We start from the raw sequence: 24,301 nt of genomic DNA on the forward strand, positions 1-24,301 counted from the left end.
ATGTTATTTGAGCCAGCTACGTTAATGAACAAAAATGTTGGAAAGGTCAGGTGGCATCTGGGGAAAGAGACTATGCTGAACGTTTCAGGTTGGTCGTTCAATTCCAGCAATTATTCTGTTTAAATATAAAGGGGGAAACTTAAGTTCACAGACTGCTATTTTTTCAGGAGTGGCTTTAGATATTTTTGAAGGAAGATTTCGAGCTTTAGAATAAGTATTTCACTTACTCGGGATATTCTAAAGTATTTTTCAGCCAATTGATTACTTTTGAAATGTAGTCACCTGTATACCGCCAACAATGCATTATTCCATCATGAAGATAGCAGTGTTATCACAAAGACAACATTCGCCTCTGAGTCAGAAGGTCATGTGTTTGACTTACACTTGGTACGCAATCTATGCTGGTTACAGTACTGAGTGAATGCTGCACTGTCAGAAAATACTAATGATTGTTTGCATTGTGAAAAATTAAAACAAAAATATCTCATTGTATTATTTGAAAAAATTCAGGGAGATGTTCCCTTTGTCGTAGCTAATATGCCTTAATCAGCCTCACCAAAAACAAATGAACTGATTCGTTTCAGAGATAGTAGGAACTGCAGATGCTGGAGAATCTGAGAATAACAAAGGTGTAGAGCTGGATGAAGAAGGGTCTAGGCCCGAAACGTCAGCTCTCCTGCTCCTCTGATGCTGCTTGGCCTGCTGTGTTCGTCCAGCTCTACACCTTGTTATCTATTTTTCAAATTGACTGCTTGGTTTGACTACAAAAATAAGACCATTGTTTTAAAAAGTAATAATTATTATAGAATAATTATAGAAAATTTGTTTTGGGGATTGTTCTGCAGCTATACACCGAAAGGAAATTTTGATTCTCGACATCATTGATACATTCTCCTACCTTCCAGGCACCCTTTTTACATGCAGAATCACATTTCCATACTGGTGGGTTCATTAATTTTTCTGCATTCAGGATTTTTGTCTGCCTAATGTAAAGATTGGCAGGGTGCACAGCAAGGTCCCAACAAGAGCAAGTAGGTGAATGACAGTTAATTTCCAACTATAGTTGAGGAAGGAGTGTTTGTTGATCAGAGCACTGAGGGAACTGCCTTTGCTTCTTCCAGTTTAGTCAATCATTATCTTACTTTTATATCGCAGCTGAAGGTTGCACCACTGACTGCAGTCTGTTGAAAATACTGCACCGAAATGTTATTTTACTTCTGGTAGTGTATTCACTTAGGAGTTTCTGTGGCAAGGTGCATTTTTACATGCATGTTGTAATCTGGAGCTATGGATAGTGAAGGCAAAGACTTCAATGTTTCTTATTACATGGCTGACCTAGAATCTCTCCTGCTCTTCCTGCCTGCCATTGGCATGTATTTGAAGGATATGTAAATAGATATTCAACTCATTTACTATGATACACCTTCCATGACTAAGTCCTGGGGAGGGACTTGAATCCAAAGCTTCTCATTCAGAGGCAGTGACATGACTCTCAGCACCACAGAGTCATCCAACTAATTTGAGAAATACTTAAGTTCCATTGGGTGATACTACAGGCTAAATGGGACAGATTCTGAACAAATTTAGCGGCTCAAAACTGGGCATCTGTGAGGTGTCGTGGGTCATCATCAGTAGCGTAAGTGTGTACCACTATAATCTGTAATTGCATGGTTTGACCATGTCCTTCACTACCATCAAGCCAAGGGACCAACCTTGGTTCACTGAATATAGTGTTGTAATCCTGGAAGGGGAAAGAGGTGAAAAGCTCTCAGTGCTGCAAGCCCACAATCCATATTTAGCCCAGAACTGCCAGCTCTCTTTCTCAACTACCATGAGGAGCCTCCCAGCTGTACTGCTCAATGACTGGCTATTTACTGGCCTTTTTTTTTAATTGCAAAAATATACCTTATTCATAAAAGTTATGTAGATACACAAGTCCTAAAACAGTTCTAAAAAAAACTATTTTCTAATCTACCCATTCAGAGATGTTATTACACATCTCTGGAGCAGGTGGGACTTGAACCCTGGTCTCCTGGCTCAGAGGTGGGATGCTACCACTGTGCCACAACAGGCCCTAAAACAGTTCTATACAATATTTGCAGAGACCGAGAAAAGACAAGCGACACATTGTAATTTGTCATTCCTGAGAGCTTCTCTGCAGTTGCAAAAACAAAGGCATTTTCTCCTTATGCAGGAAACAACTTACATTCATTTTGAGGCAACGGAGGACCTGAGAATTGAATGGACCCCTGTTATACTTTGGAAGACCATAGATGGTGGTTTTTCCCCACTACACTTTGATACCAGCTGGCCCAAGCTTAAATGCATCCCTCAGCATGTAGTCCTGGACTTTGGAATGTGCCAGTCTGCAATGTTTGGTCGAAGACAACTCTTTACACTGGAAGACCAACAAGTCTCGGGCAGGCCGAGGAGTATCTCTCACCGAGTTGATGGTCATCCAGGAGCAGTTGATGTTTGTCTTGGTATGCAGCCCAGGGAGCAGCCCATAGAGCACAGAGTCCTGCATCACTGAGCTGCTTGGGACGAACCACAACAAAAGTCACTGCATCGCTTTCTAGATGTTCTTTGTAAAGGCACATTCCAAAGGAGACGTGATAGTCTCTTTCCCTCCCACAGCCACTTTGAGGCCTGTGTGCAGTAGCAGAGAAAGATTGTCCAGGCATACTGGCATTTGCGTGTGCTCCTTACCATTGCACCACCACTCCCAGATTCTTAAGTCCTGCCCCCCCCCCCAAACATGTGGAACCTTGTCTTCAGTAGGACCAAAGTTATGCACAGAACATCGAGGAATAAACCATGCATGTGTATGAAATTCATTCTGGCTTAGAGTGTCTGTTGCCAGTAGCTGACATTAGTGGGCCTGCTTCACTGCTGAGCTGACCATTTTGGTGGGCTATCTTTACATTCATGCAAACTACATCCTTTACACAATTGACAATTAGCTATCAAGCATTATCTAACTCTTGCATTCTCCATGGCAATATCTCTACCTGAATATACTTGCCAACCAATCAGCACTCTCCTCTCACATCCTATAAATATTGTTTTCCCTTTATTTTGTTATCGCGAATTGTCATGAATACAAGGCAAAAAACTTTTACAAAATATATCTTTTTTCAACAATAACAATTTACATAGATTGAGGGGTTGTAAGAAGGGGGCTCTAAGAGAGGCGGGAGGGAGAAAGATAAGCTTTTTAACTTTACAGCCCTGCAGTGTAAAGAGCATGCACCCACAACAGCTCTCAACTCTTCAACTCTTCCATATCTCCACCTCTTCGACACAGCAACTTTCAAGCCTCAAAATGGAGTCACAATGAGAAATATTTGAGGAACCACTGCCTTAAACTTTTCCACCATCTAACTAGACATGGGTTTGGAGTGTGATAGAGTAGTTCCGACAACACTTAAAACTTGACACCATCTGGCTAAAAGCATTCTGCCTGGTTGATAGCCTATTCACCACCATAAATGTTTACTCCAACCACATACTTGACAGTAGGAAAGTAGAAAATGAAAGCAGGAGTAGTCCATTCAGCCCATCAAGTCTGTGTTGCCATTCAACATAACCATGGCTGATCTTTCATCTCTATGTTTCTACTCTGTCTTCACATACCTCTTGACATATTTTGCCTCTAGAAAACTATTTCTTTCTTAAATATATTCAATAACATAGCCTCCATAGCTTCCTGTGATAGAGAATTCTTCTGAGACAGAAAAAAGAAATTCCTCCTCATCTCAGACCAAAATGGTCTACAGTACATGATCTCTTGTTTGTGAACCTCCAGGCCAGGGGAGACACCATCCCTTCATCCAGACTTTACAGCCCTGTCAGAACTTTATATTTTACAATGAGATCCCTTCTCATTCTGCTAAACTTTTGTGAAAACAGGCCCAATTGACCTAATGTCTCCTTATAGAACAACCTGCCATCCCAGGAATCAATCTATTGAATCTTCGAGGTGAACATCCATGGAATCTTTACAGCAGTACAGCCGGGAGGCTCCTCATGGTAGGTGAGAGACAGATGGCAATTCTAGGTTAAATTTGATCCTCTAATCAACCTCTTGGTCCTCTTCTCCTGAATTCTAAACTGCTCCCGGTCCCCAGGCTTTCTATTTTTTCTAAGAACTTTACACAATTCCTCTTTGGATTGAGTACTATCCTTAATTTCTTTCGTGAGCCATGATTTGACCACTTTTCCTGTTCTATCCTTTAGTCTGAAAGGAATGTATAACTGTTGCAATGCATGTATTCCTTCCTGAAACATTAACTATTGCCTAGCTACTGTTATGGCTTTTATGTATTACTTAGTCTATCATAATAAATCCATCTCTCATATGTTTGTAGTTTCCTTTGTTTAGATTTAGGATCCTAGTTTCAAAATGGACCATTTATTTTCTATTATATAATGGCTAATCTTTCCTAAAGGATTTCTCACAGCAAGATTATTAGCTCATTCTTGTTGCACAGTACTATCTATAAGGTGCACTGCAGCAATTTGACAATTTTTTTTGACACTACCTCTTAAACCCAAGACTTCCACCACCTAGAAGGTCGACGACAGCAGGCCCATTGGAACACCTCGTACAAATTCCCATCCAAGTTTTTTTTTTAAATTCATTCACAGGATGTAGGTGTTGCTGGCTAGCAAATTTGCTACTAACATTTACTGCCCATCCTTACTTGCCCGGAGGGCACTTAAGAGTCATCCACATTGCTGAGAGTCTGGAATCACATGGAGATCAAATCAAGGTAAGGAAAGCAGATCTCCTTCCCTAAAACAAATGAGTGAAGATTTTTAAAATAACAATCAATGTGATCACCATTAAGCCAGTTCTCTATTTGAGATTTTATTGAATTCAGATTTTACCATCTGTTGTGGTGGGATTCAAACCCATGACTCCATAGCACTGGCTTGGGATTCTGGATTGCTAATCCAGTGACACTACTTTTAGTCCAACACCTCCCCTGAAGTCACACACTATCCTAACTTGGAGATGTATTCCCCTTCCTTCATCATTGCTAGGCCAAAATCCTAGAACTCACTTCCTAACGGCACAGGGAAAGTTCTTTCAAAACATAGACTACTACGGTTCAAGAAAGCAGTTTACCACCACTTTCACAAGGGCAACCAAGTATGGGTGATAAATGCTGGCCTAACCAGTGACTCCCAGGTCCCAGGAACAGTAAAAAAAAAACTAACAGGCAAGGAGGGTTGATTAGCTGTTCCCAATGGTTTCTCATTCAATGATTTTGGATTAATGTCGGATAACTGGTCGGCTTGGATGACTTAGACCAAAGGGTCTGTTTGCATGCTGTATGTCTCTACAACTTTATTTGTAACACCTGGGAAGAGGGGAGGAGGAGGAGTTGGTTGCAACAGAACGCACAGAGCAGGTGTGCTATAAATATGTCAGTATACTACTTTGTAAATCAATCTTATTTAGGGCCTGAGTGAGACTATTAAAAAGAAGTGAATCTGAATGAATGATGATTAGATAACACTCCTAATTATGCATGTACATTTGTGATTGAAATTTATTCAACTACTGAGCAGTCTCTGCATAAACCGAGCTGTTGGCTTTGCCTCATGGTCAAAGTCGCAAATCAGGCATGAATTCCAGCGCAATCTCAGAAATAAAGAAGGAGTTAGAATCAGAGAAATCCTTCTTAAGAAGAGAAATTTCACATTAACAATTAATGGGATAAGTGTGGAATTACTTTCACTGTAAAGAGGTTAAGCAGAAATGGGTAGCAGACACATTGCAGCGTAATATCGTTGTATAAAAACTGCAACCCATCAAGCCACTTGACTGAGTTTGCATGAAGTTTTTATCTTGATTTCACATCCATCCTGTTCCAATATCTTTATGACTTTTATCACCCTTTCTTTCAATCTCTAACCTAATTTATTTTTAAATGTTGACATAGTCTGTGCTTTAATTATTAGCTCATTAATACAATTCCCAATCTCTCAAACCTATGTACGTTTGCTCTGTTCTACATTTCTTGCATTTAACGAAGTTGTTGACTTGCTCGCTGAGCTGGCTTGTTTTTGTTCAGATGTTTCGTCACCATGTTAGGTGACATTATCAATGGAGCCTCTGATGAAGCAATGTTATTCTACTCCGCTTGGAATTTATAATATCCGGTCCATTATGGTGAGTACTGTCATTTCCGGTTTTGTTCTGTATAGATTTGTATATGGAGTCCAATTCTATATGGTTGTTGATTGAACCATGCCTCTAGGAATTCCCGTGTGTGTCTATGTTTGTCTTGGGCTACTATGGTTACCTTGTCCCAGTTAAATTGGTGCCCTTCATTGTCTGAATGTGCTGATATTAAGGAGAGTTCATTGTGCTGTTTTGCCACTAGCTGATTATTGTTTGTCGGATAATAATATCCATAATATCCAGAAACACGGATAATAATGTCCACAATAAACTGTGGATCCGGTACATAGACAACACACTTGTCATTATTAAATGCAACAAATTAGAAGAGACCCACCACCTCATCAACAGCGTATTCATAGAGATTAAATTCACAAGGGAAGAAGAAAACAATATTCAACTTCTGTTTCTGGATGTTAAAGTAGAGTGATTGATAAACGGGGAGTTCCAAACATCAGTATACAGAAAAGCAACCCATACAGATCAAATCCTCAACTTCCACAGCAACCACCCTAATGTCCCAAACAAAGCTGCATTAGGACACTATTTAAACCGGCCAGGACACACTGCAACACTCCAGAACTATGCAGGAAAGAGGAAGAACACTTATACAAGATCCTCGCTTTAAACAGATATCCCTGCAACTTCATCCACAGAATGCTTACAAGACAGATAACAACAGGAGGACACAGTACAACCTAACACACGGGCCACACTACCCTACATCAAGAACATATCGGAACTGACAACAAGATTCCTAAGACCACTAGGAATCATGGTGGCCCACAAGCCCACAGCCACTCTACGACAAACACTTACAAGGATTAAAGACCCCATTCCCAGAACATGCAGAACAAATGTGGTTTACAAAATACCATGCAATGACTGCCACAAACATTACATCGGACAGACAGGAAAGAAACTAGCCATCAGAATACATGAACATCAGCTAGCAGCAAAATGGAATGACAAACTCTCCTTAATATCAGTACATTCAGACAATGAAGGTCATCAATTTAACTGGGACAAGGTAAACCATAGTAGCCCAACCCAAACATAGAGACGCATGTTAATTCCTAGAGGCATGGTTCTCCGCCTATACTTCAATCAACAAACATATAGAATTGGACCTCATATACAAACCCATACAGATCAAAACTGGAAATGACGGTACTCACCACAACAGGGCAGACAGTATAAATTCCAAGCGGAGTAGAATAACATCGCTTCATCGGAGGTTCCACTGATGATGTCACCTAACATGGTGACGAAACGTCTGAACAAAAACAAGCCAGCTGGGTGAACAAGTCAACAACCTCATCCACAATCCGAGCTACAGATCTTTGCCAAAACTCTTGCATTTAACTTCTGGCACTAGTGGCTCTTAGTTTCCACCTACAAAATGCAGATGTAATACTGAAGACAGGACAGAAATTTCGACCAACAGTATACAGAGAAAAAAAAATCTCAAATCACTTTACAGCCAATTAAACATTTCTGAAGTGTAGTTATCATTTGCAAAGCACAAGGCTAATATTGGGGTATGGGAGGGCATTCAGGTCATGTAAACACAAAATTGAACACATATTTAACAATGAGGGAAATCTAACATAAATAGATGGACCACACAGTACGATGAGGAATGGTAACAGAAGGCATTCCAAGGGAAATATGAGGGCTAGTAAAAGGAAGGCATGGATGCAAATGACCATGAAAAAAGGGGGACAAAAATAGAAACAGAAGGAAGAGGAACAACAATGTCAGTGAGCTGGAATAAATAGAATGAAATAAAAATAATAAAAATAGCAGGGACTGAGTGTGGCTAGAGGATGCCAGCAATAACAGGAAGTGGAGAGAAAAAACAACATGGATAAACATGAGAAATTGATGAAGACGTACAGCTCCAATATGAGCTGTTCAAGCTGTATGTTCCTCTTCCTTAGAACTCAGCATGAATCTCCTGAATACTGTGGCTACAGAATGTACTGTCTAAAATATGCACAGCAGCGACTGACCAAGGATTCTCCAACAACTCCCAAGACTCTCAACCTTCGCCTAGAATCACAAAGGCAGCAAATGACCACCATCACCTTCAGCCTCCTCCTAGTCCCATTGCATCATAAACTTAGATATACTTGTCATTTAGACATCACTAAATAAGAACCAAAGGTTTTATTTGAAAACACAAGCTTTCGGAGCCTCAGTCCTTCTTCAGGTGTTAAACCCAAGACTTCCACCACCTAGAAGGACAAGGATCGCAGGCCCACTGGAACACCTCATACAAATTCCCATCCAAGTCTTTTTTTTAAATTCATTCTTAGGATCTAGGTGTTGCTGGCTAGCAAATTTGCTACTAACCTTTACTGCCCATCCTTACTGGCCCAGAGGGCACTTAAGAGTCATCCATATTGCTGTAACACCTGAAGAAGGACTGAGGTATCGTAAGCTTGTGTTTTCAAATAAACCTGTTGGACTATAACTTAGTGTTGTGTGATTTCTGACCTTGTCCACCCCAGTCCAATACCAGCACCTCCACATCAAGAACTGAAAGAACTGCGGATGCTGTCAATCAGAAACAAAACAGAAGTTGCTGGAAAAGCTCAGCAGGTCTGGCAGCATCTGTGAAGAGAAATCAGAGTTAACGTTTCGGATCCGGTCCAAGCATTTCCAGCAACATCTGTTTTTGTTTCTGACTTGGACATCACTGCGGTGTTAAAATCTTAGAACACCTTATCTAACAGTACTGTATTTTGGGAATAACTCTGCCACCCAAATGCAACAATTAAAGAATAAACCACACTGTTTCCTGATCAGTAACTAATGATTGGTAATAAATGCTATTCTAAGTAGTGATGCCAACATTCCCAAGAGTAAATTTAGAAAAAAAACATCAAGTGATTTCTCTGTCTTTGCTGGATTAATTGAATTTGCAAAAAGAGGCTCAAGCTGCAGGCAATTTATTTAAATGATCAGCAATTCAGTGCAAAGCATTATATATCTTGCTCCAGATATGTACTGTATAACAACACATTATCATTGTAGGAGTGTACTCCTAGATTGGGACACTGACTCAGGAGGCAGGGAGGATTCAGGCAAGTGGCTGACTTTTATTCAAGCAAGAACCAGTTAATGCAGGGAGAGGGCCAAAGGATCTTCCCTGAATCTGACCTCGATGTGAGAACACAGTTATTCCCTTAATCTTTGGGTCAGATCGGAAGAGAGATCAATGACAAACTCTGATTTTACAGTAGTCACATTCACCATGGTGAATATGTCCTTCCTCCTGACTCCATTAACCCAATACTGTGAAGCACCTAATCAATGATGGGCATTCCTATGGACAGCTCCAGGTTCCTATGATCTCATGGTGTTTAACAGATATTGTTAATCTCCAGGCCTTGGGATCTTTCTATGCAACCTGTTAATTAGCATTCCAAAGTTTCTGGTTATACTCCTTCTGGCCTGTCTCAGACTTGATAATCTCTATGGACTGCTTGAATTCTGTTATTCATTGTATTCCATGCACTACCTTTATCAAATTCAGTTATTCCTCTTATATTTTTCACCGTCCCAATCACGTATATAAAAAATATAAAAGACAGTTGGTTTTAATTAACTACTATAAGATTTGTGGTATTAATTTCCATTATCAAGTTAGTTACAAAGCATGAAGTTATACAACTACTTCTACTGTTAGCACCTTGTAATTAATAAGTTGCAACCAATCTATTTCATTCAGGGTATACCAGGCATCTTTTTTTTTAAAGAGACAAGAGAAAGCATTTCCTGAAACTAATTAACTTTTATATCTAGGTTTAAATGTTTTTCCCCTAATGCTTGTATTATACTTTGGTTATACGTGTATCTATACTCGTAGATCATCATAGATCATAGAATCCCTACGGTGTACAAACAGGCCCTTCGGCCCAACAAGTCCACACCGACTCTCAGTGCACCCCACCCAGACGCATTGCCCTTTCCCTGTAACCCCATCTCTATTGTTATCTGAAGCATCTTTAACTAGAGCCTATTTCTTAATATTCTGAATAACGTCAAAGAAACAACCAATTACTACAAAATAACTTTAGCTGTTTTTACAGCTGCATAGAGTTAGTCTGACTGGTTCATGGGCTAACTGGTGCTGTTCACTTAATGGGACAACATCCTTTCATTAATGCAGCTGGAATCAATCACTTGACTATCCTCAGGTATCCTCTTATCAAACTGTCTCGGATGGTTGCTTGTAGGGTCCCATGTTAACCTTGGACTAGTCCTCTTCAAAGGTACCATTATGTTTCACTTAGATGTTGGAGCAGACTGTTTATTTCTACTTATCCCTTGTCGGCCATTTTGTGTCTTTCAAATATGGGCAGCTCTTACAATCATATTTAATATTAAAAAAAAGTTCCAAGGCATTCTATAGCTGTAAAACAAAACTGTTAGACCAGAAGGGAACATTTAGGATAATTAAATGACTTATCACAATTAAATTCCATTTCTTTTTATGTTGTAATAGATAAATGCATTTACATTACAAACAATGATATTGTTCATAATTAGATAGTTAGCTATTCTTCTAATAGTAGCGTTCGTTTGTCTTTCAGTTGATATATTTGCAATAATTGAATTCTAAAAGCAATTTCAATTAGCATTGAAAGAATCTGTAAAACAAAACTAACATAGGATCTCTGGAACTAATACACATCAGCTTTATTTTTTCTAGGAAGTGTGGCCGAATTAACATAGATTAACATTTGGCTGCTTGGTATGAAAATGTGTATCATGTGACTAGCCAATTTTCTACATGAACTGAGGTTACTAATCCATGCTTGGTGGAATACAAATCATTGATGTACTACAGATAACAATACATTTTGTCACACCCTCACTAGTCCTTTAAATTTTGTCAAAGAAACGTTATCTTATTTCAAACTTTGCTTTCTTGCTTCCATTGAACTATAGGCCAAAGCATTACCTTTAGGACTTGCATTCCTAGTCTTCTTTCCAATGTGCCTACATCTCTATTGTCATTTGCTCTAATGTCTTGTATTGGGTCTGCATCCATGTTAGCTTACTCATTCCCCTTGCTTTAATGCATGCTTTTGCCTAAAATGTGAATATTTGCTTGTGCTACTGTATTTAATTGAGTTTTTTCAACATGTTTTTGTGTCATTATTTTCCCTTGGAATTTAAGTTTCAGCTGTAGTGGGTGTCCTATAGATAGTTACTAGTCACTCTTCAATGTTCCTAACCTCTCTTCTACCAAACAGTTCTTTTCCAGAATGGATGCACCAATGTCTTCTGATCATGAAATCCACTCTGGGCCAGAAGAACATGTTGAAGTTGAAGTGTCTGTTTTCCAGATAGAGAGGGAGGAGCCTGAAGATGCAATCATACGAATTAGACTGGGTAATCGATTACGGCAACGAAGGCGACGGCAACGTCTTCGTGCTGCTAGAGCTGGCGCTGAGAGGGCACAGCCACTACAAGTAGCATGTCCATTACAGACTGTTGAGAGTGAAACTGAGCAACCAGAAAATCATGCAGAGATTTCACAGTTAAGTCAAGAAGAGCAACAGGAAAATCTTCCTAATGGTCACGTTGCAGAATCTTCTGCAGTTGAGGATTCTGATGAACAACTTGCAAGAAATAGAGAAGCTGCTAAATTAAGCGAGTTTGAGCGAATCCTAAGACGTAGAGAGACTATAAGATTAAGCCAACAAAGACGAAGAGAGCGTCTTCGTAACATGAGTCGAAGTCTTGAGGAATCTCCTGATCCACTTGCAAGGTGTCGAGTGAGTGAATGATTGTGTGAACATCAATATGAAAACCATAAAACTTTAAAAGGTCTTCATTATTCATGTGTACTGCTGTGGGAGATCAAAACGTGTGTATAAAATCTGTAATACAGTTAGAATCATTCCACAGTGTGAACAACTTCAGGCTAGTTTTGACTTTGGCCAGTAAGTTAAACCAGAGAATATTGATTCAGCCGTGCTGTATACATCTCTCTCAATTTTCAAAACCAGGACTAATTATGAGCAGCTGTATCACTACTGTCTATTTTATACTATCACTCAAAATTAGCCCCTTAAATTTCTGGTCAGGTTTATGATGCACTTTTTCTGTCAACTTTTTCTTATTATAAATTAATCTGTCAGTATTTATTATGGGCTTGCTTTGCAATCTCATTGTTAATACAGCACAATCTGGTTGTGCAGGACACCTACCAGATTCCAGTTCTTTCAAAATGCTTTTAACTATTTTAGTCAATTTATACTATTTGAAATAAGGATTCAAAAATGTTAATACTCATTACATATTTCATTATAACATGATTAAATTTATCGATGTGTGTTCTAATGACCTCATTAAAGTTTTTACTTAAACATCCCAAACGATCCTACGGAGCTTTAAACTTGAAACTTAAAGGCCATGAAATTCAGTTATCCAAATATTTGGGTACAGGGGCCTTAATTAGTAGCCTATCTGGCCTGTTGAATTCAAGGTAGGCTCCTTTATCCACCACATTTGCATGATTATAGTGTGACAGCAAGTGGCTCCTGAGCAGCACATACTCCATTTTTGTATTTTTGCTCTCGTGCACACTCTAGAGTCAGCTAGCATTATACATGCTCCTAGCAGCTTCCCTTTTCAAAGGTACAGCCTCTACAAAAGGGAAGCTGTAGCAATGCACTGCGAACTTCTTGACAACTGTTTTTGGGTATTCAGTGACAAACTGGTACACCAGGGAAACAGGAGAGCTTCCATCACTCTGGATGTACTGAGCTGAATTTCCCCAATAATTTATTTTTGCCCACTGGAATCATGTTTGGATCATGAACTGGATTGTAACAGGACTGCCAGAAGGCATCTAACTAAGAAGATACCACTGGAATTGTTGGCTAGTTAGGGGCAGTGAGAGGGTTGAAGAGGTGGGAAAAATGTGCACTGAATGTACATTCAGTGGGCATGATCACAAAGCATTTCAGCAGTCATTGCTATGTCTGCAGTGAGAGTGCTGCTGAGGTGACTGGAACAGCAAAGAGAGGACAAAACAGAGGGCAGTTCATCTGAAGGAGCCTGCTGATGCTTCTTTACTGAGACATCAGTCATTAAGAAGTAATCAGGCAGTTGGTAGCCTCACACTTGCCGATTTGCACTGCTAACACTCAGAATGCTTGAACTTCTGTGGCACATTCACTCACCAGAGGTGGCAAATGCACTGTAGGTAGTCAAAGAGCATGGGTCCCATGTGATGCTGACAAAGACAACATCGATTCCAATGAAACTGGTAAAATTATATTGTCCCTGGAAAATTGTAGATAACTAGTTAGTTCCCTCCACTGCCAACTAGTTTCTGTCAGAACAGGAGAAGGTTACATACAGCAGGTAAAAGAGGCAAATGAGTAACAGAACACCACCATGAATCTATCGCCTCAGCATCCTCAGGACTATCAGCACCATGTCAGCACCAGTGTTGTATAACTAGTAGTATTAGGTATTACCAAGGTCATCGTTGATGACAGTATGACAGCATCTTATACCTCACCCTGAAAGATGCAACAAAATAGAAGCTGCAGATGGAATGACTGTAGGCCTTTTCCTTTCTTCCCAAAGCTCTTCCTTTACATTGGCCCTACCCTTCCCTTAAGCTTTTGTGTTTTCAGATAGTCAGTGATTGCTGTCTGCTCAACCTCTGCAGCCTCAGGTGGTAAGGTAAGAAGTGAGAGTTCTGAGGTCACCACTCAGATACTGGCACTAGAATATTAGAGGCTAGTTTTGAGTCAGGACCAACATGTGGTGAATCATGGGCACAAGTGGGTTGCAATCACACAAAAAGGAAAAGATCACCTTGTATGCAAACCCCTTCAGGGATCAGATCACTGATCAGTTCTTCTGCTGGAGATTTTGTTGAGGATCTTGTTGGAGCAGACTACAGGAAAACACCAATACACAAAAATAGAGTTTTTGGTGTATTGATAGGGATGCCAGATAAGCTACAGTCACTGGCTAGAACTACAGAAGCATTCTGACTGCATCATGGCCTAAAGTATTGCACAAAGCCTATACCCACCTTTTCTACAGTGGAAGTGGTGGACACTCCATATTAACACTGCCAGTTAGAGCCAGGATGACAGCATGTGTTGGTCACTATATCAATTTCCATTTTACTGAAGAGAACTCTCAAAAAAGCAGTGTTGTAGTGAAAATTCAGAGGCCATGAGATCCAGGTGGATCATGTTCAATCGGACATACAGGACTTCAGAGTAGTCCAGCAATTTGTGTTCCAGCAGATTACAAGAATTGCCAAGGTGTTCCCCCATGAGAGTGGCAATGGCACTATGAAGCACAATCCTACTGCCCTCTTGGAGGATAATGGGTAGTGCTTCCACCACGGCTACTCTCCAGGTGCCCCTGTTGTTACTTCTTGGCAGCCTACCAAGACTGCAGCCACCCACTCTAGTGTGTCGAAAGCAAGGCTTCAGAGTCATCTGCAATGTCTGTTTGGTGGATCCTCATAATTCCAATGTTGTGGAGGAGGCAACACACTATTAACATGGACGTTCTCTGAGTTATGTGCTGCAGATTCTCTCCTTTTCTCTCTTCCAGCTGCAGAGGGATAACCCTGGTCTGTTTTGGAAGCCTGATGATGTTGGGAACTGCTGACTGTCAACAATGCCAATTTATGTTTTAAATGTATCAAAAGCCCAAGGTATTTCAGAGGCTTTATAAAAATTACTAAGCCACATAAGGAGATATTAGGTCAGATGACTAAAAGCTTAGTCAAAGAGTTCAGTTTTAAAAGTGACATAAAGCAGAAAATTGAGGTAGAAGTGAGAAGGCACTTTCAGAGGTCAGGATCAAGGCAGCTGAATGCACAGCCATCAATACTGGAGGAATTGAAAACAAGATGCCTAACAGGACAGAATTAGAGGAGAATATATTACAGAGGCTTGTAAGGCCAGGGGAGATAAGAAAGATAGGAAGGGGCCAGGCCATTGAAAATTGGGGATGCAAATTTTAAAACTGGGGTATTGTTTAATGGAGAGACACTAATTCATTGAGCATAGGGAAGATGGGTAAATGGAAGATGGGTAAATGGCAACTGGTATAAACTAGGACGTAGGTAGCAGTGCTTTGGATGGCTTTGGTAGAAGGTGGAAGGCTGACCAGGAATGCATTAAAATTGTCTGGAATTAACAAAAGCACAGATGTGGGCTTCTAAAATTGTGTCCTGAAGCAGCAATAAAGATACACAGAATTATGGAAGTAGAAATAGATGGTCAGTGGTTGAAAGTTCATCCGAGGGTCAAATATGACACCTAAGTTGTGAACAATCTGGTTGAATCTCAGACAACAACCAGGATGAAGGATGGAAATGGTCAGAAGGGAGCAAAATTTGCAGTGTGCCCAAAGATCTTTCCAAGATTTAATTGGAGAAAAGTTCTGCTCATGCACTCAAAAATGTCAGGTAAGCAGTGAGTGGTAAAGAGGGAGAGCGGTGTGTCATCAGCATACGTATGGAAATCAATGTTGTGTTTTTGAAAGACATTACTGAGGGGCAGCGTGCAGCTGAGAAATAAGAAAGGGCACAAAGATAAAGGCTTGGGGATACTAGATGTTGCCATGTAGGAGTAAGAAGGAGAAGCCTTTGATGGTGATTCTCTGACCACTATTGCATAGATAAGAATGGAACCAGACAAGTGCAGTCCCAACAAACTGGATGACAATGAATGCATTGGAGGAGGGTGATGTGATCAGTTGTGTCAAAGGCTGCTGACAGGTCTGGAAGGAAAGGGGGTTAGCTTGCTTTTGTTACAGTCACGTTGGATGTCATTTGTGATTTTGATTAAGAACCATTTTGATATTGTGGGAGAGGTGGTTTGACGGGATTCAAACATGGTGTTTTAGGAAATAGAGACATGGATTTGTGAAAAGAATAAAGGCATTGTGGGTAGTATTATTCACTGAGACGGATCTCTTAGTGTGAACGTACACACCTGTAGCCGTTGTAGTTGGATTATCACATGCGTACAATTGATGACATCTGACACCATCAAGAAGCCCCTGCAGACTGCTGCCATGATGGCTGTGGATTCAGTATTACAGGATTTTACAGCAATCCAACTACCTGCCTTCCATTGGATTGCTGTGCTGCCACTTCAAGAGAATTTGTTCAAACCTTTCAGGATGAAAATAATTGTCTTCTCACCCATGGCACTCTGTCAGTGTCCTTGCTGTTGTCTGTCACTTAACCATCTTAGACTGTTGCCAGTCATACAGAGATGGTGCAGTTCAAAGCAAGGCCTTCTAACCTACAGCTGCTTGAGATGATCCTCAGGGCCATCTGCGTTCTCCCCAGTTAAAAGTCAGTAACCTCCTACCAGGCTAACATGGCAAGAGAGTTCTCAGACAGGCAGATGACACATGGAAGACAGCCAATGACAAGGGTGTACAATGGTGATTTGTTGCTGTTTGATAAATTAAAACATGACTAATACAATTTGTTTTGGAAATGCTGGAATGGTCTGTAACAGTCAGAAGGCAAGTTGTTGGGCTGTTAAAAAGTGGTGATTTGGGTAGCTTTTATAGTATCATGGGTAGTCCAGCAGAAAGGGGCACTGCTTGTTGTGTCCTCCTCTTTCTCTCCTCTACTGGTTGCCTGATACCTGGCGGAAAGGGCTGTACCCTCAAAATGGTGAGATTGTACAACATGCAGTAGATCTTGTAAAATAATGCTTGCCATGTGCTCTGCCAAATAGTGCAGGACTCTTTCAGAGTGATCACAGAGTCATAGAGCTCTACAGTACAAACAAATCCCCTTTGACCAATCAAGTCTGCACCATTCAAAAACAAGCGCCTAATTCTTCTAATTCCCATTTTCCAGCACTTGCCCACCTTTTATGCCTTAGCATCACAATTGCACATCTAGATACTTTTTGAATGTTATGAGGGTTTCTGCCTCTACTATCATTACACGAAGTGAGTTCCATATTCCCACCACCCTCTGGGTGAAAAATTGACTTCCTCACACCCCCTCTAAACTCCCTGCCCTTTACCTCAAATCTATGCCCCGTGGTCATTGATCCCTTCACTGATTGGAAAAGTTCCTTCCTGTGTATCCTATCTATACCGCAGATGATTTTGTACAGTTCAGTTATGTCCCCCCTCAGCATCCTCTGCTCCAGGGAACACAACCCCAGTCTGTCCAATCTGTCTCCACAACTAAAAACTCTCCAGAGATAGTAGGAACTGCAGATGTTGGAGAATCTGAGATAACAAGGTGTAGAGCTGGATGAACACAGCTTCAGAAGAAGGGTCTAGACCCGAAACGTCAGCTTTTCTGCTCCTCTGATGCTGCTTGGCCTGCTGTGTTCATCCAGCTCTACACCTTGTTATCTCTTAAAAACTCTCCAACCCAGGTAACATTTCCAGAACTGCACATAATATTCTACTGACGTCTTACCCAGCATTTTTATACAGTTCCAGCAAAACCTCCCTGCTCTTAACCTCTATGCCTCAGCTAATAAAGACAACGATCCCATATACCTTCTTATCCAGTTTATCTACTTTAAGGGACTGATGGACATGCGCACCAAGATTCCATACTTCCCAGGGTCTAACCGTTCATCATGTATTCTCTTCCCTTGTTTGTCCTACTCAAGTGCAATACCTCACACTTATCTGAATTCCATTTGGTACTGATCAGCCCATCTGACAGCTCATCTATATTCTCCAGTAACCTAAGGCTATCCTCCTCACTATTCATCACTCACCAATATTTGTATTGATCACAAAATCAACCCTCCTAAATTAAAGTCTAAATAATTTATGTATGCCATAAACATCAAGGGCCCTGACACTAATTCCTGCGAACCCACTGGACACAGGCTTCTAGTCACAAAAATACTCATCAGTCACCCTCTGCTTCCTGCCACTCAGCCAACTCTGGATTCAATTAGCCAAATTTCCTTGGATCCCATGGGGTTTTAGTTTCACTTTCAGTTTCTGATATGGAACTTCATCAAAAGCCTTGTTGAAATCCTAGTAGACTACATTAAATGCATTGCCCTCATCTGTATACCTGGTCACCTCTTTGAAAAATTCAAAGAAGTTGGTCAGACTTGACCTCTCCTTAACAACATCATGTTGACTGTTCTAGATTAATCCCTGCCTCTCCAAGTGCAGATTAATTCTGTCCATCAGAATTACTTCCGATAGTTTCCTCAACACTGAGGTTAAACAAGTGACCTGTTACTGCCTGGTTTATACCTTTCTTCTTGAGGGGAAGTCCAGAAGAGCCACCTCTTGTGCCATGGAATTACTCGAGTTGCACTCCCCAGTGAAGCCCTCCTGTCATCAGTATTGAGCAAGCAAGGGAGTCCTCTACTCTGCCGGTTCCTTTTTGACTGTCTGATGGCTACCAATTCCCTCCATCCATGTATACTTCTGAACTGTGGAATAGCCACATTTATAAAATATGCTGTTTATTTTTTGTGGCTTCAGCTACATGAATACATTGTCAGCTACTGCTCAAGTTCTAAAGCCTGGAGCTCAAGCTGCTACAACTAAAGGCACTTCCTCCACATGTGGTAATCCAGGGATATGTTTTGGAATTTCCAAATTGCCATTCCTTTATTTATTGGTTAACTTTGCTACTGCTAAAACACCTTATGAATATTAATAACTTACCAATAAACCTTGCGTCCTGATCAATCCTGTTAAAACTTAATACATTGCTCGTTGTAATGAGCCTTCCATACAAACAATGGATGAGAATGATTACTCACTTGTTCCTTATTGGTATAACTTGTTACTTTCATTAGTTTCTATCTGCTAGCTGTTGAGACTCAGTCCCTAAACAGCAATACTCACTAACCAATCAACTTACAAGATTCCTGTAACGGCACATCTCAATTTCTGTTTCCAAAGACAGCTTTGACACTTCACAGGCAGCACCGGAGCTACAGAATAGCCCTGTGCTTTCCAAACTCTCACCACTCTATGAATTCTCACCACTTATTGCAAAGTTTTATATAACCATTGTGCTCTGTTATGACCGTTGTAAGTGCAATCTCCAGCCAATGTGGCAAGTTTGCCCACGCAGTTTCCATTTTAAAAAAATAGGCAGAGTTCATAAAGAAGTATTTACAACTAAGACAGAAGGTAATTAAATTGCAAAGTAGACCAATTGCGCTGGTCAAGTCATATCCCAGCTAGCTTCACTAGATGATCTTTGTGTTGTCACAAATATGCCATGAAAGATTGACAGGTACTTTATTTCTTGTAAACATTTCCATTGTAAAATAATGCAGTAGTTACACAGCAGTGGCAAGCGTAATAAATACGTATAAAATTTACATCAGATATGTAATGGAAATATGTTAAAATAAGGATTGAATGTATCAGTTTAAAATGGAAGTTGAACTATCTTTGTGTGCTTATGTCCAATTATTTCTAGTCCTCTTTTCCAATTTCACTTGAACACTTTTTTTAACTGCCCATTTATAAAGCTACAGGAGACACCTAGAGGGAGAAGTTGTTTGTTATACTGCTGGAAACATGTTACGCATAAACTATCTATTCCCCAGGAGCAGACAGCACCACAGATTATTTGAAAGAAAAGGCATAATGAAGTAAATGTCTTATTCTGTGCACTGCATGTAATCACATTCTTTGAGATCCTTGATCGATAACATGAAAGGGCTCCTTAAGTTACCTGCATAGCCGTTGCAGCTTCACTAATGACATTGATGGTAAATTCCAAGCAGTCACAATCCAGGAAGCTGCCTGCCCTGAGAAAATTGACACGAGTGCATAGCACCATTCAAAGCTGCGCTCTGTGAAGAAACCTCTTACTCCCACTTCCCCTACCGTATGCTTAAAATAAAATGCTTGCTCCATTTTGTGACTGCACTGCACATGCTCAAGTGCTCCATGATATTCTAGGTAACTCATAGGAACATAAGATCCATTATGGAAAGGACCTTAAAGCCATGGAGTATGAGGGATAATATCATAGTTGGAAACTATAGTAACATGGAGACAATTGAGATATTCAGACCAATTCCACTGAAACAGAGAACGTTAAAAGGATTTTTTTACTATAAATTTAAAAATACATATAATAGATGTTGATAGAATGAATAGCAAAAGATTTATTTTGGCTGGGAGGCCATTCATTTGAAATTGTTGCCAAGCAAGGGCATACGTTAGAAGCAATATCTGTGTGTGAAAGGTTTTTGATACATGCAATGCTTCGCCACAAGAGATGTTTGATAAAGAGCTCGGGCATTGGAAAGGAACATGGGAATTGTATTTAGTTTTGGGCTGCTCTAGCAAAGGCCATAACAACGGGAAAATAAAGACTTTCATTTATATAGAACCTTTCATGGCCTCAGGATATCTCGAAGTGCATCAGAGCTAAAGATTTTTTTAAACAAAATTGTTATAGGAAACCATCAGCCAATTTTACACAGCAAGATCCTGCAACAGTAATGTAACAATCATCAGCTAATTTTAGTGATTTAACTGAAGAATAAATACTACCAACAAATGTAATTAAAACTTGAAAACAGGAACTGAGTTATACCTACTCCAGTTCCAACCCATTACGGCTTTTAAACCTATGACATTACTATATGCAATTTGACAAAAAATTGGTTAATTGTCAAATAATGCGCAGATACATGTGATGGCTGCTTGAGAAGCATTTCAAGTTTAACTCATGTATTAAAAAAAAACTTAGAAAGATACTATTCCTCAGCCTGATAAACTCCCTGCAGTTTATAAAAAATGTTATATAAAAGTGGAATTGAAAACTTATTCAAAGTGTATTATCTAGTTTGCATTCAGATCACTTTCAAAAATACATTGTAGACAGGTCTTTGTTAAATATACAATGGACTTTTTAAAAGTTCTTCCAGAAAACCTTATTTTAAGTCTCTCAAATTTCATCAGTTGACAAAAAATAATGGTAAAATACCTACTTGATTAGTTCATTTCAGAAGGTTTTTTTTAAAAATTCTTTCATAGTTTGTGGGCATGGATAGCCAGGCCAGTATTTATTGCCCATCTTTAATTGCCCTTTAGAAGGTGATGGTGAGCTGCATTCTTGAACCACTTCAGTCTTTTTGTGTTGATACACCTATTATAGAAACATAGAAAATAGGTGCAGGAGTAGGTGATTCGGCTGTTCGAGCCCGCACCATCATTCAATATGATCATGGCTGATCATGCAATTTCAGTATCCCACTCCAGCTTTCTGTCCATACCCTTTGATCCCTTTAGCAACAAGAGCCATGTCCAGCTCCCTCTTGAATATATCTAACGAACCGGCCTGAACAGCTTTATGTGGTAAAGAAATCCACAGGTTCACAACTCAGTGAAGAAATTCTTCCTCATCTCAGTCCTGAATGGCTTTACCCCTTATTCTTACCCTGTGACCTCTACTACCATGCTGTTTGACTTTCAAAGGTTTGACCCAGTGACACTGTAGGAACTTTGATACATTTCCAATGCAGTTTGGGGAGTGGCTTGGAGGCAAACATGCAGGTGGTATTGTTCCCATGTATCTGCTTCTGTTGTCCTTAGATGGTAGGGGTTGTGTGTTTGAAAGATGCTGTCGAAGGAGTTTTAGTGAATTTCTGCAGTAAACCTTGCAAACCAGTACACACTACTGCCAGTGTTCCCCCTGAGCTGCACAGCTGCTAGAAACCTCACGTGCGTACGTGTGCGTGCACACACACAGTCATACTACTGCATGACTTCCAATTCCAGAAGTCATTCCATTGCATAGATCTCAAGGGTCTACTAAGGAAAACTAGAGGGAACATTGACTGCTGCTAATGAGCGTTGGTAGTGGAAGGAGTGAATTTGTACATGTGATGTCAAGCAGGCTGCTTTGTCCCAAAAAGTGTCAAACATCTTAATTGGTTTTGGAGTTGCATCAGCCAAATACAACTTAGCATCCAAGGGCAGTCACTCTTACCTGATCTTTGGAATTCAGTTCTCTTGTCCATATTTGAGCCAAGCCTACACAATAAGTTCAGGAGCTTAGTGGCCTGTTCAATTTGGGATCTGAACTGAGCAACAGTGAGTGGGTTATTGCTGAGCAAATTCTTATTGATAACTCTGTTCATGAGCTCCTTCGATTACTTTACTGATAATCTAGAGTAGATTGATAAGGCAGTAATTGGTTGGGTTGGATTCGTCCTGTTTTTTGTGACAGGACATAATTGGACAGTTTTCCACATAGTCAGATAGATGCCAGTGTTGTAGCTGTTCTGGAACAGCTTGGTTAGGGGCGTCAAGTTCTGGAGCACACGTCTTCAGTACTTTGCAGTATTCAGTGCCTTTAACCATTCTGATATCTCATGGAGTAAATCGAATTGGCTAAACACTGGCATCTGTAATGCTGGGGACCGCCAGATTGGGCCGCGATGGATCAACCACTCAACACTCCTGGCCAAACATGGGAGGACCGCAGAATTTGCATCTGATCTGCTATTGTAGAATCTCTTAGCCCTGTCTATTACTTGTTACTGTTTGGCACACAAGTAATCATATTTGTTGGCTTCACCATGTTGATATCTCATTGGTGTTAATCCTGGCATGCCCTGCTGTACTTTTTGTTGGACCAAAGTTGAAGGTAATGGTAGAATGGGGATATGCCATGAAGTTGCAGATTGTGTTTGAGTGCAGTTCTGCTGCTGTTGATGTCCCACAGTGCCTCATGAATACCAGAATTGAGTTGAATCAAAGTATTTAGTATGGTGATAGTGCCACACAATACGACGGACAGTGTGGAGATGGAACTTTGTCTCTGCAAGGTCAGTGCATTGGTGACTCCAACCAATATTGTCATGGACAGATGCATCTGCAACAGGCACATTGGTGAGGATGTGATCAAATATGTTTTTTCCTCATTAGTTCCCTCACCATCTGTCACAGACAGTCTAGCAGCTACATCCTTCAGGATTCGACTAGATTAGTCTATAGCAGCGCTGCTGAACCACTCTTGGTGATGAAGTCTCCAGAGTACATTCTACATCCTTGCCACCCTCAGCACTTCCTCCAAGCAGTGTTCAACATGGACGAATTGGGCTGGGAGATGTGAAGAATAGGATAGAGAAACAAACATATTGTAATCAGAGGTTCCTTGCCCATGTTTGACCTGATACCTCGAGCTGTCATGGGATCCAGAGTCAATGTTGAGGACTTCCACCAGTTCCCTCACAAATATATGCTACTGTATCATAATTTCTGCTGATTTTGTCCTGCATATGGACAGGACACACTCAGGATGGTGATGGTGGTGACTGGGACATTATCTGAAAGGTATGATTCTGTGAGTATGACTGTCAGGATGTTGCTTGACAGGTCTGAGACCACTGTCCCAATTTCTGCACAAGCGCTTGGATGTTGATGAGAAGGACTTTGGAAGGTTGACAGACTTGAGCTTGTTATTGTCATTACCAATGCTTAGGTTGCTGAGAAGTGATCACTCATTTTAGTTTAGACTTTCTAGTGTTTGACACAACTAAATAGCTTACTAGGACATTTCAGAGGGCATTTAAGAATCAACTACATTGTAGGCCTGAAGTTACCTGAAGGATAGCAGTTTTCCTTCCCTAAAGGGCTTTAGTGAACAAGATTGGTTTTTAACAAGAAATGATAATTATATTTTTAATTCCATACTTTTTTGAGTTCAAATGCCATTCTACCGTAGTGAGATTCAAACCCCTGAACGTTATTAGGGCCTCTGTATTAATAGTCTGGTGACAAATTCCACTACTGCCTATCACAAGCTATTGCTGCTCATTCAGAATTGATTGATTTCAAAGGTCATTAAAACATTTTAGTGGAAGTTTGCAAGCAACTTTACTTGGTTTTGATTTGTTTATGCCTTTTAAATTATGAATTGCGATTTTACTTTGAATCATAAATGGATGGTGTCTGCAAAATACTTAAGTCAAATATGATATGTTTACTGTAAAATCATGATAAAGTACAGTTAATAAGTACACAAAGTGCATACAATACTTAGACTTTTAACATATGATAGGTACATGTGGCACCGTTTTACAATCCCAGCAACAT

At 40.2% G+C, this 24,301-nt stretch overlaps 1 protein-coding gene across 2 annotated transcripts in view; it reads left to right on the forward strand.

The window, feature by feature from the left end:
* Positions 1-1,706: 1,706 nt before the first annotated feature.
* LOC109912843 (E3 SUMO-protein ligase PIAS4-like) overlaps positions 1,707-24,301 on the forward strand; it is an 85,497-nt gene continuing 62,902 nt past the window's right edge. The window contains exons 1-2 of one of the 2 annotated variants that reach the window (XM_048614144.1): positions 1,707-4,032; positions 11,467-11,991. In XM_048614144.1, the coding sequence (XP_048470101.1) occupies positions 4,030-4,032; positions 11,467-11,991 (528 nt within the window). In that variant the 5' untranslated portion in view covers positions 1,707-4,029. Of the gene's footprint in view, positions 4,033-4,737; positions 4,776-11,466; positions 11,992-24,301 lie in introns of those variants that run through there. The other variant, XM_048614145.1, reaches the window with a different exon arrangement.

Source organism: Rhincodon typus, chromosome 29 (assembly GCF_021869965.1).
Source record: "Rhincodon typus isolate 14 chromosome 29, sRhiTyp1.1, whole genome shotgun sequence".
Taxonomy (NCBI): domain Eukaryota; kingdom Metazoa; phylum Chordata; class Chondrichthyes; order Orectolobiformes; family Rhincodontidae; genus Rhincodon; species Rhincodon typus.